We start from the raw sequence: 17932 nt of genomic DNA on the forward strand, positions 1-17932 counted from the left end.
ACCAGCGATGTCCAGATCCCATGAATGAATAAAAAAAAATCAGAAGTAAGATAGTTAGAGTCCAATAAAAAGTTAAAAGGATATACGTTTAAGTTCTTTGCTTGTCTTTGAGACGTAGATTGTTGAATATTGCGGCCGTTTAAAGTTAGTTGGTTTCCTGTAGAATTATGGAGTTCACTTGGTTCAGGTCTGTACTTTGTTGAAGACACTCTTTTAGCTTCAGAGAGGGGGAGAGAGAGAGCGATCTTTACTGCTCTCTTCCATTATTGTTTTTAGATGACTCTGATGTTTCTTTCTCCTCTTCCTCCTCCTGATTCTGCTTGGCAGAGCCAGTTTTTAAAACTCCTGTCTGTATATACCCAGAAAGGAATTTGATTAGCATATCTTACAGTCATTGTTGCAGACTAAGTAATCCCATTTTGTGATCTTTTCATCTACGAAACTTTTAACATCTCAAGTACATCTCAAATTGGAATCAACAGGAGTTGAGGTTATTTCGTACTCCACAGGGGGTTTTAAATGTGTGATGAGTATCTGGCGGGTTAGCAGTTCCCATTGTCTTAATAGAACTACAGTTGGTCCAAGTCCAGCACTTTGCATTTTTAATGCCTTCCTTTCAAGAGAGTCCCTTTTTTCACATGTACTTTGATACCCCTCAGCTGTGAGATTCCATCTAACAGGTCTGCAGTGCAATTGGTATATAAACTTTCCAGAGAAGTAGTCAACTTACTGTATCAGGCATCGGGTGACTCATAGCAGCCATTTTTTGATCAGTGTCTTTTGTATTTTTTTTAAACATGTCTTCTTTAAACAGTCCAATATGTCTTTGGCTAGTTGGTGAAGTTGTAGGTAGAACTCACCCAGTCACAGATTCCTGTCATTGTGACAAGAGGAGGAATGTGCAAGGCTGCGTTAGATGGCAGGAAATGGCACTACATGGCTTGCTCCTGCAGAGAGCTGGTGCTGACACGATGGGCTGAATGCCCTCCTTCTGTACTGTAACAATTATGTGATTCTGTGATGAGGAGCTTTGGAGTCATCAGTCTGGAGATAATAACAGTGTGAATAAAGATCTCACTACATGATGGTGCGAATCTTGGTGGATAGAAGTAATGCCTTCCCCATCTAAAATTCATGGGTTTCTTTGTACGAATCTTTGGGGCCTTTTCTTGAATTTGACTTGTATGTGACCATATATATTATTAAATTACTCTCTGTCTCATATTCTAAGGCTTCAAGTATATACCTGTTATAGGGATAGGTGGATATATTAAATTTATTGTTTCTACTCATTCACCTGAAAATTAAAGACCAAAATGTAATACTGCAATATTGTTTTGTGTTGGCTCTAGGAAGCCTCGCCCAGTGTCTCAGCTGGTGGCACAGCAAGTAACCCAACAATTTGCATCACCCACACAACCAAAGAAAGAGAAAAAAGAAAAGGGAGAGAAGGAAAAAAATGAGAAAGAAACTGTCAGTAAAAAGAACAGCCACAAGAAAACAAGGTAATGCTTTGCCATTAAAGTTACGTCAAAAGCAAACTTTAAAGCTCAGGGGTATGATGTCCCTTCTTCACTGGTTTGTAAATAAGTTAGACTTTCTTTATGTAAATTTAGTAATTCTTACCCAGAACACTTCAAACATATTGATCACAAGCTCAATCTTGAGATATACTAATGACATTGTTATGATCCCAGCTGATATTACTACTGGACAAGCCTGATCCCAGGGCGAAACCCAGCTTGATAGATCATAACTTTTACTTGTTTGTTTAGATAGGTAGAGATTAGCTGCTGAACAGAGTCACAGGAATGAACTGATTGACTTTTGACAAAAGAATACATCATTTATTAAACAAGAAAGGATCAACTGTTTTACAATATTCCTTCACCCACAACTATACCTTTTCAGATATATATAGATTTGTAAGGATTACACAAGTTAAACAAGCTGTTTTACACTCCAATGTTCATAGTAAGTACACAGTCCATGTAAACCAGTTAGCGACCTGTGATCAAGCACACCACACTCTGAAACCAAGTGACAGATGCCACCCCAAAAGATGCTATGAATCTCTTATCAGCTCCCACCAGATGTTTGTCACGGCGTGACCTCACCAGTCTCACTGAACTCCGCCTTTCACCTGAGAGTTTCCAATCTCCACTCTCCAAGAACTCACTTTGGAATCTTCCCCCAAATCGACGCTTTCTTTCAGACGCTTTCCGCAGGGTCCACCTCCAGGCTTTCGGACTCTCCTTGCAATTTTCCTCTCCCCTGGGTCACCACCTACATTCAAGCTTTCTTCCACGCATTCTCTCTCGAATGCTCAGCCGTGCCAACAGTACAGTACTGCTTCACATGCCCATAGTAGGACTTACAGACCTTCAGCTGTCTTTTTGGATTTATGACTTCTCACAAGCCATTTTAGCTTTAAATCTGCTTCCTGCAGCTTTTCTCTTCAAGCTTGAAGCTTGGAGCCTTCCTCTGCTCCTCACTCTTAACTTCACTTAACAGGACCTTTTCCTGCTTCCTGTCCTTCCTTGGACTAGAAGGTCTTCTTGGGACTTTCTCCTGTTCCACTCCTCTGGATTTGGGGACTTTAATCTTTAGTTTCTCTGGGGAAACCTGCTTCTGCTGGCAACTGCTTCCAACTGAACTCAAACTGCTTTCAACTGCTCTGCCTGTGTGTGTGAGAGTAGGGCTGCCTCTCTGGCCCCCTGTTGCTGGGCAACAACAGTTTTTTTCTACTCTTATGTTTGCTTTACCTTCTCCCCAAGAGTCATAAACTCATTTGGAAATGCAGGTATACAAAGAGCTTTAGACCTGCTGTCTCCCTCAAAAGTGAAACTAAATCCCAGGTTTCATCCTTTAAAGTGAAACCAAAAACTCAACTTGGCCTTTTCTTAACACACAAATACAGAAATACAAATCAAACTTAAACTTTAAAGCTAAAACTCATTCCTAACACCCACAAATACAAATATAACTTCCTTAAACTATCTCTATTTCCTAACAACATTCTGATGCAGTGTTGAAGGGTTAGTTTTTGCCGTGCATAAGATGGCTTTATTAATTGTCACTTGATCCGAATGTTCATCAAAGCAGGTTGTTTCCCAAAGCTTCCGCTAAACTGATTTTGCAGGGTTTTTCATTGAGAACTGTGGTTTTATGCAATGACCCGGCAGAGTGAAAACAAAATACCTGCAAAATAATTGTCTGAATCTTCTCAGTTAGAGCTACACCCCTATTCCTGTCTCAGAGGATTTTATTTTGTATATTCATTCACAGGACGTGGGCATCACTGGCAAGACCATTTATTGCCCATCCCTAATTGTTCTTCAAAAGGTGATAGTAAGCCACCTTCTTTGAATCTCTGCAGTTTGTGTGGTGAAAGTACACCCACAGTGTTGTTAGAGGGGTGGGTAATATATTTCTAAATCAAGATGGTATCTAACTTGGGGAGCTTGGATGTACTGGTTTTCTCGTGAGCCTGGTGCCATTGTTCTTCTAGGTGATAGAGATCGCAAGAGATGCTTTCAAAGAAGGCTTTGCTAGTTGTGGATGGTACACAACTGCTGCCACTCTGTGTCAGTGGTTAAGGGGGTAAATGTTTAAGGTGGTGTATGGGGTGCTGATCAAGTGGACGGCTTTGTCCTGAATGCTGTTGAGCTTCTTGAATGTTATTGCAGTAAGTAGATGGCATTTCATCACACTTCTGACGTGCCTTGTAGATGGTGGAATGGCTTTGGGAAGTCATTAGATGAGTCATATTGCAGAATATCAAGACTCTAGCCTGCTCTTGTAACCACAGTATTTATATGGTTAGTCCAGTTGTTACCAGTCAATGGTGACTCGCAAGAATGTTGATGGTTGTTGGGGGTGTTCAGCGATGATAATGCTTTTAAATTTCAAGGGGAGATGTTTAGTATCTTCCTTAGTGGAGATGGTCATTGCTTGGTGCTTGTGAGGTGCTAATGATACTTGCCACTTATCAACCCAACTTTGGATGTTATCCAAGTCATGCTGCATGGAGGCACAAACTTCTTCAGTATCTGAGGAGTTGTGAATGAAATTGAACAGTGTATTCATCAGCTAACAGCTTCATTCTGATCTTAAGAAGGAAGAAGGGTCATTGATGAAGCAGCTGAAGGTGGCTGGGCCTAGGAAGCTACCCTTAGGAACTCTTGCAACTATGTCCCGGGGCTGAGATCATCAGCCTCCAATAACCACAACCATTTTCCTTTATGCTAGGTGTGACTCCAATCAGGAGAGATTTCACCTGCTGATTCCCATTGACTTCAATTTTACTAGGGCTCCTTGATGCCACAATTGATCAAATGATGCCTTGATGTCAAAGGCAGTCACTCCTGGCTCATCTCTGGAATTCAACTCTTTTGTCCATGCTTAGATCAAGGCTGTAATGAGGTTCCGAGTTGAGTGGTCCTGGCAGAGCCCAAACTGAGCATCGGTGAGCAGGCTATTGCTGACTAAGTGTTACTTGAAAGCATGTAGACAACACTTTGCAGCACTTTGCTGATGATGAGAGTAGACTGATGGGTGGTAATTGGCTGGATTGGATTTGTCCTTTTTTCTTGGCAGTTCATACCTGGGCAGTTTTACACTTCATAACATAGATGCCAATGTTGTCGTTGCACTGGAACAGTTTGGCTAGAGGTGTGGCTAGTTCTGGAGCACAAATCTTCAGCACTCCAGCTGAGATGTTGAAACCTCATTGCCTTTGCTGATCCAATGCGCTCAGACTTTCCTTGCTATCAAGTTGAATGGAATTGACTGAAAACTGGCACTTGTGATGGTGGGGGCCTGAGAAGGAAGCCAAGATGGATTGTCCACTCAATACTTCTGGCTGAAGATGGTTGCAAATCATCATTGAAGATGTTCATGGAACCTCCTGCTTCTATTAGTTTTTTTATTGTCCACAGGCATTCATGACTGGATGGGGCAGGACTGTGGAGCTTTGATCTGATCTGTTGCTTGAAGGATATCTTAGCACTCTCCACAGCTTTTTGCTTCTGCTATTTATGCATGCATCTAATCCTTCACTATTTTGGAACCTCATTTTGAAGTGTGTCTGGTGCTCTTCTACACTTTTCATTGAACCGGTGTTGGTCACCTGGTTTGAAGGTAAATGTTATTCCAGGCAATGAGGTTACATGTCATGATGGAGTACAATTCTACTGATGCCCACAGTGCCTCATAGATGCTGGGTTGAACTGCTAGATCTGTCTCAATCTATCCCATTTAGCATGGTGGTCATGCCACACAACGTGGTGGATAGTGTCCTCAGTATAAAGATGGGACTTGGTCTCCAAAAGGATAGTGTGTGGTTACTCCTATCTATACAGTCATGGACAGATGCATCAACAACAAATAGATTTGTGAGGATGAGGTTAAGTAAGTTTTTCCGTTGTGTTGGTTCTCTCACCACCTGTCCACCTGCCACAGGCCCATACTGGAAACTATGTCCGTGCAGGACTCGGCCAATTCAGTCTGTAGTGGTGCTACCAAGCCACTCTTGATGATGGACATTCTCTTCTGTTCCCTTGCTATCCTCGGCGTTTCTTCCAAATGGTGTTCAACATGGAGGAGTACTGATTCGTCAGCTGGGTTGGGGGGTGGGGGTGCAATAGATGGTAATTAGCAGGTTTCCTTGTCCATGTTTAACCTGCTGCAATGGGTCAATGTGTTAATGTCTTATAATTACATTGTTAATGTTTGTTAATGTCATGTTAATTACATTGTTAAGGTTAAGACATACAATATTAATTGTTTTTGAGCATATATAACATGGGGATAGCTGGGACACTGGTTGGAGTGGGAGGAAAGCTGCGAGACTCAACAAGTCAATAAACTCTCAATAAAGAAAAGCCCTGTGTCTTGGTTTTGACTTCTCTAATCGGCTTGGATCCTATTAACATTGGTAGCAGAGGATTGTTGGCCTTAAGGTGAAGATTGGAAACTGAGATTTCTTTTCAGACAGAAGGTTGTAATTGGAGTTACCTTAGAGAAGAATGGCTGAAACTAATTGTAAAGTATCAGGGTATTATTTTTCACCATTGCTCTGTGCAGCTGAACCTTATGACCAATGGAAGAATGAAGTGGATATATGGACACAGGTTATGTCCTGACCAAAGAAAAAGCAAGGTATTGTCTTGGCATTTTTGCTTCCCACCAGAAACAAGATCAAGTATTTTCAGAGCTAGAGGCTCATCAATTGGATACTGACGAAGATATGGATAATCTCTTAAAATTCATGAGAAAAATTATCAATTAAATGTATTAGAGGTATTGTCAGACTTTGATAAATTTAGAAAAATGGATGGTTATTCCATAGAATATATTATGGAATTTAATATCTTATATACAAGATTGCAGAAATTCTGTTTGGAAATTCCCAATTCAGTTGTTGCTTTCAAATTGTTGGATTGTGCTAAATTATCGAACATGGACAGGCTCCTCGTCTTAACTGGAGTTGGATTCTCAGAAGGAAATACACTTCTGGAACAGATGTCTGAAACTTTCATTTCCAGCCACTTTCATAGCACAAGTGGGACTTTCAGTAGTAACACAAAAGGAGGATTCAATGCTTGCGGCTTTTCGAGACCATTCAGATATGAGGCACAAGCGTCAATATGAAACAAGAACCACAAACAAAAGGAAAGAGGAGCAGCTCTAACAGACGACAGATAACTATGATAACTTGGATAACTATAGCAGAAGAATGAACTCCAGGAATAACCGAGGAATGATCAGCAAGTGTTTCAGATGTGACTCAAAATATCATTATGCGCTGAATTGTCCGAAACAGAATAACAGGGTTTTTGAAATGATACATGACAGGGAAGGTTTTGAAGGGGAAGATGAAGATACTGATCAGTCAGAGGGAATTGTACTGGTCACAAGAAGCTTTAGTCCAGTCATGGGTATTCTACTTGCGGATTCATTCAATTACTCTGTGTTAGACAGTGGATGCACATCCACAGTATGTGGAGTGGATTGATTAAAATGTTACCTGGATTCTCTAAATAGTGAAGATCAAAGTAACATTAAGGAATATGAAATACTTGCTTCAGATTTGGGGATGATGACACGTTAAAATCACTGAAAAGTCTGGTGATTCCTTGTAAACTAGCTGAGGTAAACCACTTTATTAACACAGATGCAATATCCAGTGAAATATCCTTACTGTTGAGTAAGCCGTCTATGAAAACGGTTCAAATGAAACTAGGTATGGAACACAAGCTAATTTGATTTTTTAGGAAATTTGTAGATTTGCAGTTTACATAATCAGGACATTATTGTATCCCCTTAACAAGACCTAATCAATAGTTAAAGAAGTTTTAATAGCATCAGTGGATAGGAGTTCAAAGGAAAAAAGACACATTGTTTTAAAACGACATTGGCAGTTGCTCATTCATCTCGTCGTGGGCTATTAAAGGATGCAGGGGTAATGGATGATGAATATACTAAACTTAAGAAGAGATCTGTGAGAAATGTGATATATGTAGAAAAATATATAGGAGGAGACCATGAGGGCCTGTAGTGAGCTTTCCATTAGCAAGAGGCTTTAATTAAATTGTAGCAATGGATTTGAAGATATGGGATAAGGACAAAAACATTTTTCTCCTACACTTCACAGACAAGCAACTAGATTCTTTTTGTCAGGAGTAGTATATAATAAAAACAAAAAGGTAATTGTGAACAAGATATTTGAAAAATAGATATGAACTGGACTGGGAGCACCAGCTAAAATGCTAACTGACAACTGGAGCCAATTTACCAATGACGAATTTAAAAGTACGTGTGAAAATATGAACATCGTAGAAATTAACACAGCAACGGAAAGTCCCTTTAGTAAAGGGGTTTGTGAAAGAAATCACATACATAATTGATGAGATGCTTCATAACATCTTAGCTGACCAACCAAGTTGTAAACTGACATCTGCCCTGGCATGGGCAATCCATGTGAAGAATTCACTTTAAATGACTCGGGGTGAGGGTTACAGCCTCTATCAATTGATTTATGGGAGAAATCCAAAAATACCTTGCGTGATGTGGGATTATCCCCTGGCCTTGGAAGGGGCTACAATTAGTTCAATTTTTTATGAGCACTTGGAATGCCCTGCATGAAGCGAGAAGGACATTTGTCATGGCTAAGGTTTCAGAGAAAATTCGGCAAGCCTTACAGTGCGCGTAAGGCCATCAGAAATAAATTTTAATCCAGGGTCATGGTATATTACAAAAGAGCAGGGCAAACAGAGTGGCAAGGCCCAGGTAAGGTTATAGGCAGTGATGGAAAGATAGTAATTTTAAAACATGGCAGTCAAATTGATAGGGTACATTCCTCAAGGTTAATTGGCACTGATTATACATTTACAGAATCTGAACAAATTATAGAAAGTCATGAGGAACCATGCACTTCACATACACATATGTTAGATAATTACGAGGAGCAGATTATGCCAGATAAAGGGATGACTGAATATGAGCAAAGTGATACTGAAGCGCAGGATAAGGCTATTTATCCCAAAGCGCAACTACCAAAATTTGGCATTAGAGTAACATATATGCCAGAAGGGGCCAGTGAATGGAGGGATACCATCATTATAGGAAACGCAGGAAAAGCCACTGGCAGATACAAACATTGGCTGATTGTGCAGGATGAGGGACAGAAGGTAAGATCCTTAGATTGGCAAAATGAGATAAAGATGTGGAGAGCCAGAAAAAGCAGTGCGAGTTTTGAAAGCGGACCTGGAAGTGATCATGGCCCTTGGAAGATCACGGACTTGCAAAAAGAGCTCTGATACTCTGATCTTTTAGTAATATATTCCTGGAGTGTAAATTGATTGAAAAAAAAGCTGCATTTTTGCAGGGTGAGAAATTTCAAATGGGTTCAATGTTTTTGAACCCATCGAAAGAAGCTGGTGATTTAGAAGGGAAACTGGAAATTAAACCAATGTGTTTATGGGTTGAATGATGCATCAAGCATGTGGTATTTCTCAGTTAGGTCCATCTTGCTTAAAACAGGTTGTATTCAGCTAAAAGCAGACCCGCCAATGTTCTACTTGTGTCACAAGAAGAAACTAGCAGACATCTTTATGATGCACATTGATGATTTTCTATGGGGAGGTTCTGCAGAATTTGAGTAATGGGTGGTAGATAAGATAAAGAATGAGTTTAAGATTGGAAGTCAGGCTTCTAGGACCTTTAAATATATAGGGTTAGGCATTAAGCAGAATAAGTTGGGAGTGACCTTGAATCAACAATCTTACTTAGAAAGTGTCAGTCACATCCCAATAAGTCAGGTCCTCACAAAAAGATCTTGCATCCAAGAAAGAAACCGGCCAAATGAAAGGTTTGTTTGGACAGTTGAACTGGTTGTGCACTCAGACGAGACCTGATCTCAGTTATGACATATTGGAGTACCATGATGAAACATGCTACTGTTGAGGAGTTTCTGAGAGCAAATAGAACATTAAAGAAATTAAATTCGGAGAAATGCGCCAGCCTCCCCAGCCTTTGTGGTTCAGAAGATATGAAGTTAGTCATTTTTAGCGATGCTTCACAGGCCAATCTTCTGGATATTCTGGTACAACAGGGCTTATCATATTCTTGGTGGGAAAGAATAAGTGATGTCCATTGGCCTGGGAGGCGAAGAAAATAAGTAGATAAAAGCATTTAGCTGCTAAAACACCAGTGATAGTACAAGCAATAGATATGGGGGTGAACTTATCCAATATTCTGAAGGAAATCCAATACAAGAGGAATCTGAGAAAAGTTTGCCCATAGGATGCTATGTGGATAACTGTTCTCTTTGCGACAATGTTCATTCGACAAAGGGTGTCACTGGAAAAAGATGGAGGATTGACCTTGATAGTATAAAGGAAAATTTAGAAAGACGACAGATTTCCAAAATAAAATGGGTGGATGCAAGTCACCAATTGTCAGACTATTTTACAAGAAGTGCTTACTCCCACCAAATTATTAGATGTACTGGAAGAGGGACGCCTTGTGTTGTAATGAGGATATGGAAACCCAGTGTTTCCTTTGATTGCTTTGTAATTATTTATACATGTTTTTTAAAAAGTTTTGTTTAAAGAAAAGGGAATATGGGATCTGTTAATGGTTGGTTGTACTATAATGTGAGACATGGAAGATGAAAAAAAAAATTTTGTTTCTTTTTGATTTTTTTTGAAGATTGTTCTTGTGTTTTCAAAAGGTTAATTTAAAGAGGGGAATCTGTTAATGCCTTATTAATTGCATTAAAGTCTGTTAATGCTGTGTCAATTACATTGTTAAGGTTAAGAGTAATAGGTCTTGGGTATTAATTGTCTTTGAGCACATATAAATAGGGGATAGCTGGGACACTGGGTTGTGTGGGAGGTGAGCTGTGAAAGTGAACAAGTCGATAAACTCTCTCAATGAAGAAAAGCTCTGCGTCTTGGTTTCAGCTTCACCACTCGACATGGATCCTATTACAGAATGTTGAGAATTCCCTGGGCTAGGCCCTCTGACCGTATACAACTTTGCCACCACCTCTGATAGGTCTGTCTTACTGCTGGGACAGGATGTACCTAGAGATGGCAACGTTGGCTGTAAGTTATGAATCTATGAATATGACTATGTCAGGCTGTCACTTGACTAGTCTGGGACACTTGTCCCCAGATGTTCTTGAAGGACTTTGCAGGGTTGACTAGACTTTTCTTAATCTGAATCCGATGCTTAGGTTGCTGTTGAGTGATCCCATCCAGTTTTATTTGTATTGCCTTTTTCATAGTAGTTAGAATTAACTGTGTGGTTTGCTAGGCCATTTCAGAGGGCAGATAAGAGTCTAGCATTTTGCTGTAGGTTTGGAGTTACATACAGGCCAGTTAGAGTAAGTAAGGCAGGGTTTACTCCTTAAGAACATTAGTAAACAAGTTGAGTTTTTATGACAATCCAATATCTTATTATCTTTTTATTTCAGATTTATTCAACTAAATTCAAATTCAGAAACTGCATGATGGAGTTTGAACTCACACCTCCAGATTATTAGTTCAGGCCTCTAGATTAATAGTTCAATAACATAACTACTATGCCGACATACCAAGTCAACTCCAAATATACGCTAGCCACAGGCTATCACTTCCTATCACTTCTTTCAAACCCCATGCCTGCCTCTGTAAAGTCAGATTTAACCTGTCTAGCATCCCATTGTAGATAAACCTCCAATTTCTCCACTTAACTGAAGTCACCATATTGCCTTCCTGCAAAATCTCTGTTCCTTTGCCACTAACTCCTTCATCCTAAATCACCACTCATTTCAGCTGAGCAAATTTCTTGTGGTCTGCTTGAGTCAGAGCTAAACTTCAAACTTTACATTCTATCTACAACAAAGATGTCACTTACCTTCACGATGTTGCCTGACACTTTCCATAACTTATTCCAATATTGTTGAAGTCTTTTGGTCATGCCTTCATCACCTCACCTGAAGACTGAATTCCTTCAATGTCTTCATTGCCAGCTTCCTTACTTCCAACCTCAATAAATTCCAAATAATTCAAAACACCACCTCCTGAATGCTGTGAAGCTCTACTCATCCATCTCACAGTCCTCACTGACCTGCACTAGCTACCTGGCTCCTTAAACATCATATTTAAAATCCTTGTACTCATCTATGAATTGCCTTACCCGCCCCACCTCAACAATTATCACCAGCTATAAGTCCACTCTGGCATCTTCCAGTCCTCTGGGCTCCTATACATCCTCTCTCCCCTCACTTCACTTCATTTTCCTTGCTGCCTTTAAAAGACTTAAGTCAATCAATCTGTTTGATCAAGCATCCCCATCCCTCTCATTACCTCTCAAAGGCTTGTGAAGTGTTCCTTCTCCTTTGTGAAGACTTTTTCCACATTAATGGCTTTAAATAAATTAACATTGTGATTGTTGTCTTGGCTTTTCCATTCCATTACAGTTTTGAATGGCTCCCAAGGTTTAATTGGAGCTTATTTAGTTATGAACTATGTTAGTCTCTTAAGTCAGATGTTCGAGTGCTGCTGAAGTTGAAGTTTCCTGACATATCTTATGTTTGTTGCTTACAAGAAGAAAGCTATTAGGCCCAAACAAAACCATCACTTGTTCATATGTGAGAAGTGGCTGGATTACTAGTCGTGCAGGTCTTGCAGTGAAAAGGAATACATCAGGACATGCATCTATCATCCTTGATCAAAAATATTTCTGTAACAAAATCATCTTCCCAGGTTTCTTTTCAGGTAAAAATAATCCCTTATTCAATTTTCAGAATATGTGTTTCTTCCCAATCATTTTCTCTCTCTCATCCAGATCTGTATGTGCAACAGTAAATTGCAGTGATCGCCATATATACTCGTGTTGTACTTTGCAACTCTCTTGATCCCTGGGAGGATTTGGCATCAACTAGTCAAGCTCCTGACTACTGCTGTTGCAAGCAAAATGTCCCAACCACAGCGCTATGTTTCCCTATCTGAAGCAGTGCAGTCAGGAGGTTTATTCAGGTCGCTGAGAAATAAGCAGACTTTCAAATGCCGGAGGTATTGAAGAGAAAAACCACAAGTCCAAACCTTAGTGCACTACTTTAAATGGATCCTTATTAACTGTGTGAAGTGTAGTACTTTTTGTATGAATCATTACGGGCTGTGTAAAATGCAGTATTTTGTATGGATTATTACTGACTGTAAGTGTGTTATTTTGTACGAATCATTATGGGCTATGTGCAATGTGGCACTGTATCAATCCTCTTTTTTGTGTTAATTTTCTTCCTAGTTTTCCCTTTTCCTGCTGACAGAACTAATTTCTTCCTGGGATTTGGTTTCTTATACATACATCTTCCTTCTATATACTTAAGAGGTGCCATCTTTTTAGTTGTGAGCATCAACTGAATATTCTACTACAAAGGACTTTACAGCAGATCCAGAACCTCTTTTATCTGTGCTCCCCTGGAGTCATTGGATAATCTGCCTCATATTTTCCCTATCCTGCAGACGTTGAGGTCAATCATAGAACGCGTTTTTCTTCCCTGTACCCCCTCCACCCAAATCTCCTCTAGTCCTGCTGACTTTAGCACAGACCAGGGTTTGAACCTTGGAACTTGAATGCCTGCCTCAACTACTCACAAGTGTAATTTGCAGAGTCTCTGAAGAAGTCAATTTATCCTGACTACAAGTTATTCTGAGGACTGTACAAACAGTCTGAAATGACAGTAACAAGCTCATCCTTTTGTGCTGATTGATCATAGAGGTTCTTGGTTAATAAAATTTCCAAATAGAACAGATGTTTGGATTATTGGTGGTAAATCGGTTTAACTTCTAATGAAGATCTTTAGAAACTAATAACAGAATACTATGGCATCCATGTTATATCATGTGTAGTTCTGTAAATTAAGGAGTGGATTATATGTCTTAGTATTGGATTATTTCAGTATCATAGACTGGGGAGGACCAGGGGTTGTGCATTTAAACTAAACAATAGTAGGAATAGGCAGTTCTTCTTTTTCAAGAGAGTGAGCCTCTGGAATGTGTTGCTACTGGTGTGCTGACTCTCTGCATGTCTTAACGAGCTGGATCAGTTGCTGTCTGGGCAGAGATTGCATCAAGTAGAAGAAAATAAATGGATTAACAGTAAACATACATATGGTCAGTGTGACCTCCTGGAATGGTTTTAATCACCTAAGGGGGCTGGAGAACAATTATCCAGATTTTGTTTGTTGGCCCTGGTATTTTTTTTGCTTCTCCCAGGAAATGACAGAAATGAAAGACTAGCATTTATATAAAACCTTTCCCAGCCTCAGGTCATCCCAAACCACTTTACAGCCAATGAAGTAATTTTTGAAGTGTAGGCATATCTGGGGAGGAAATGTTTGGTCACAATGCAGATGGGCCAGGATTGATAGTCTTTTCATACATTCTTAAATGATAGCCGGTCTTTGAAGTGAACTTTTATTCATGTGTTGTTTTTGCCTTTGTCCCGTTTTCCTAGGCCGAGGTTAAAAAATGTGGATCGGAGCAGTGCACAACATTTGGAAGTGACTGTGGGCGACCTGACAGTCATTATTACAGACTTTAAGGAGAAAGTAAGGTCAGCCCCGGCGGCCACTGCTACCTCGAGTACCACTGCTGACCAACATAGCCTGAGCAGCTCCAGCTCCGACAACACAGAGAAAGGCTTGTCCCGGTCATCATCGCCCAGAGGAGAAGGATCAGTAAACGGTGAATCCCACTAAAGTACCGGCTGACCTACTTCCTTTACTCACTCCTTGCTCAACGATTCAATGGACAGCATCTCAACAACTTCAGTCCTGGGCATTCAGTGTTAATACTGGCAAGTTGGGCTGCCTTCTTCAGTTTCGGTTTCAGTGCTTTCTAATACTTGCATAGCAATCTGGAACTCCTGCACTGCAGCATGTTTTTGAGTGTAATTTTCTATAACTTAGATCGGACTGCCTAAGTAATGTGTTCAAGGACTGAATTATGAAGCAGCTGACTTTAAGTATTCAGTGCTACCTTCGGTCAATTTTCAATCGACTGCTGCAGTAACAAAACAATTTCTGAAATTCATTTGCCTAGTTAAGTGCACCTGCTGGTACGTGGTGTGGTTAAATAGGAACAGCATTCTCAAAAGCATTTGTATAAATTCTTGCCAACGTTTTTTCAAATCTTGTTATTTGGATGGGAAGAAAACACTTAGCCATTAAAATTGTGGCTTTACCAATGTCCACTGTCATTCATTTCAGTAAGTTACAGTTTTAATATGTAGTCTTGGGCTAATTGACCAGGTTTGACTGAGGATACAGTCCATGCTACTTAACTGCAGCCACTCGGGTAAAGGAATTGAGTTGCTGTAATATATAAAAAAGGAGGGTCATTTTTGCACCCTTAGCTAATTGGGAAGGGATGCAGATGTGTTGCTTGCGTGACTTTGTATTTCACGCATGTCCTCTCAGCTGAGCGCTCCCTGCAAGAAAGGAGGAAACGTTAATAATTAGATGCTTAGTATGTCTAAAAGTAGTTTCGATGGTATGTGTGGGAATAGTTTATGATGATATTGCCAGTTCTGGAAACTTCATTTAAGGTGTTTTGCTGATGTTTTGAATTTGCGACAGTATTTATACGTATTGTTGTAATAAAAAAAGTTATGCAAGAACACGTTCTATCTTTGAAGTTCTGTTACTTCTCTACATTACTTTTTAAATAGCCTTCTACATGTATCGTCACTGGTGAATGTGTTTTTTTTTGGGACAGCCCTGTGCTGAAACTTTGTGCAAAAGCAGTTGGGAGGTGAACAAAAGGATTTGTTGAAATGTCATGGTCTGGTGTTTAATTGGTACTAGATGTGTTTCTGTCCCCTTTTTATGTACATCTCATATTTTCCAAGCAATACAAGAAAAATACCTCATGGGAATTATACCAATTTTAAAAAAATGTGTTTCAGCAACTGAAAAATAAAAACATAAGTAGATCTGAAGTTATATTTGTTACCAGCAAGCAAAACACCTTTTTTTAAAAAAAACTAAATGGTAACAAAATTAGTCAGTGATATGGGGAGGGCCTAGCAACTGTGTGTGATGTCAGATACTGTTCCAATGTAACATGCAATAAGTGGCATAGACTGTATTTTCAAATGTAGGTATTTGATACTAATACCTGTATTCAGTGATTATAGATTGTTTTACATGAGATTTTTATATCCTTTAAAAAAAAACTCTCGGTGTTCATGCTGATATGTGTAGTGTTTGGTATATATTTGATTTCTATCAGAAAAACAACTCACAATTAAAAGATATTTGAATTATAAAGGCCAGTATCCATTTTTAAAGGGAGGGAATGGGGTTGAAAGGAAACAATTGCAATAATTGTATTTAATTTAGCCAAATGAGAAAAAAATATGCTGCTTAACAGTGAGCAGGATAACATCAAATGATCAATCACATTACTCTGGGGAGAAGACCAATACAAATAAGTCATAACAATTGTGTGATTTTTTGCTTTTATTCGTCAGTCTCCTCTCCAGGCCAGTTCTCCAGCTGTTCCTTACTTCAACCTCCTGAAGATGTGGATTCCTTTCTAAGGTTTAGCCAATAGGATCCTAGGCACACATTTAGCTGTTATTGAGACTTAACAGTGGACTATTTGTTTGCAAGGGGCATCACAACTAAGTTACCCACTCCTCATCCATTACTGATGCTCTAATGACATTCAGAAATATTTTACTTTGAAAATCTTAATATGTTGAATGCTTATTTTTGTTTAAACTTGCCATTAAGGGAATCTCTTCTTCTCTGGGAGCTGACAGCCATCAACTTTCAGCCTTCCTCTGGGAGAAGAAAATCGACTGAATGCATCATTTGGATTTGGTTCCAGTTTTTGGAGCCTGAGCCTTGTATAGTGTTTCCCCCACCTGATGCCCACAATGGATGATTGACCTGCTGCTAAATCCTACCTCTCCATGTTGCAGGATCATCAGTGTATCGAAGAAATTGAGATTGCTTCTGGATTACATTTATAAACTGGTCAGGGCCATGGTGACTGAATAAGTCACATCCATTTTTCTGTCACAGGGATTCTGAGATTTTTTTTGTCAATATAAAAGCAAATTACTGCAGATGCTGGAAATCTGAAATAAAAGCAGAAAATGCCGGAAAAACTCAGCAGGCCTGACAGCATCTGTGAAGAGAAAAACAGAGTTCATGTTTTGAGTCCGTATGACTCTTCAGAACTAAAGAGAAGTAGAAATGTGATGAATTTTATACTGTTTAAGAGGGGGTGGAGCAAAATAGGAGGTCAGGGCTAAATGGGAGCTCAGGAGAGGTTGACAAAGATATGGACACAAGACAAAGGGAGTGTTAATGGTAGTGTTAAAGACTAAAGAAAGTACTGATAGTGGCATAAAGGTAAGATAGCAGAACGTGTTAATAGTAGAACAAGGGTCAGTGCTCTGTGAAAGCATAAAGAAACAAGTGACCGATGGCCCTGTAAAGGTTGGGGGTGGGGGTTGGTTGGGGATTTTTTAAATTAAATAAATAAATAGAAAAATGAATAAATAAAATTTAATTTAAAAATAAATCTTTTTATTTTTTTATTTATTTTTTAAAATATTATTCATTTTCTTTTTCTCATTTTTAAATCCTTTTCCCCCAACCATGCACCCCTCCTACGGGGTATCTGTCACTTGTTTCTATATTGTGCTTTCCCAGAGCACTGACCCTTGTTCTGCCATTAACACATTTTGCTATCTTACCTTTATCAGCGCCTTCTTTAGCCTTTAACACTACCATTAACGCTCCCTTTGTCTTGTGTCCATGATATCTTTGTCAATCTCTCCTGAGCTCTCATCTATCCCTGACCTTTTTTGCTCCACCTGCTCCACCTCCTCCTAAACAGAAAAAAATCCATCACATTTCCATTTCTCTATAGCTCTGAAGAAGTTACATTGACTCGAAATGTTAACTCTGTTTCTCTCTCCACAGATGCTGCCAGACCTGCTTAATTTTTCCAGCTTTTTCTGTTTCTTTTTTTAACCAATGCTGTGTGAATCGAATTCTGGGCGATTTTCTTTGAAAATCACAACCAGCAGCCTTGAAAATTGTGGTTCAAAACCTTCTTTCTTTTTATTAAGAATCTTTATAACAAATTCATAAATTACAAAGAAGTCAATTATCTCACCAGATTTGCGCTATTAATATCAACCACGAGCATAGAGTTGATATCTAAAAAGCCTTCACACGCCTTAATCGTGTTTTCACCTTCCAAATCTATCCCCATCTGTCCTGCAAGTCTGAATTCGAGTGCCTCCATTCAGGTATTTGTACACGGTATTGAGTTGCTTCATTCAAGTCTTATATGCTATTGTTGTGAATAAGCAATAAACTCCCTTTCTGTTTCGCGATTGCAAAAGAAGATAA

At 39.4% G+C, this 17932-nt stretch overlaps 1 protein-coding gene across 12 annotated transcripts in view; it reads left to right on the forward strand.

Moving 5' to 3' along the window:
* The window catches only part of yaf2 (YY1 associated factor 2), a 207923-nt gene extending 192749 nt beyond the window's left edge, over window positions 1-15174 (forward strand). For 10 of the 12 annotated variants that reach the window (XM_078568463.1, XM_078568466.1, XM_078568464.1 and 7 more), the window contains 2 exons: window positions 1353-1505; window positions 14011-15174. In XM_078568463.1, the coding sequence (XP_078424589.1) occupies window positions 1353-1505; window positions 14011-14254 (397 nt within the window). In that variant the 3' untranslated portion in view covers window positions 14255-15174. Of the gene's footprint in view, window positions 1-1352; window positions 1506-12099; window positions 12270-14010 lie in introns of all 12 variants that reach the window. The other 2 variants (XM_078568459.1, XM_078568460.1) reach the window with 2 other exon arrangements.
* Window positions 15175-17932: the final 2758 nt, after the last annotated feature.

The sequence above is a fragment of the Cetorhinus maximus genome, chromosome 22, assembly GCF_964194155.1.
Source record: "Cetorhinus maximus chromosome 22, sCetMax3.hap1.1, whole genome shotgun sequence".
Classification (NCBI taxonomy): Eukaryota; Metazoa; Chordata; class Chondrichthyes; order Lamniformes; family Cetorhinidae; genus Cetorhinus; species Cetorhinus maximus.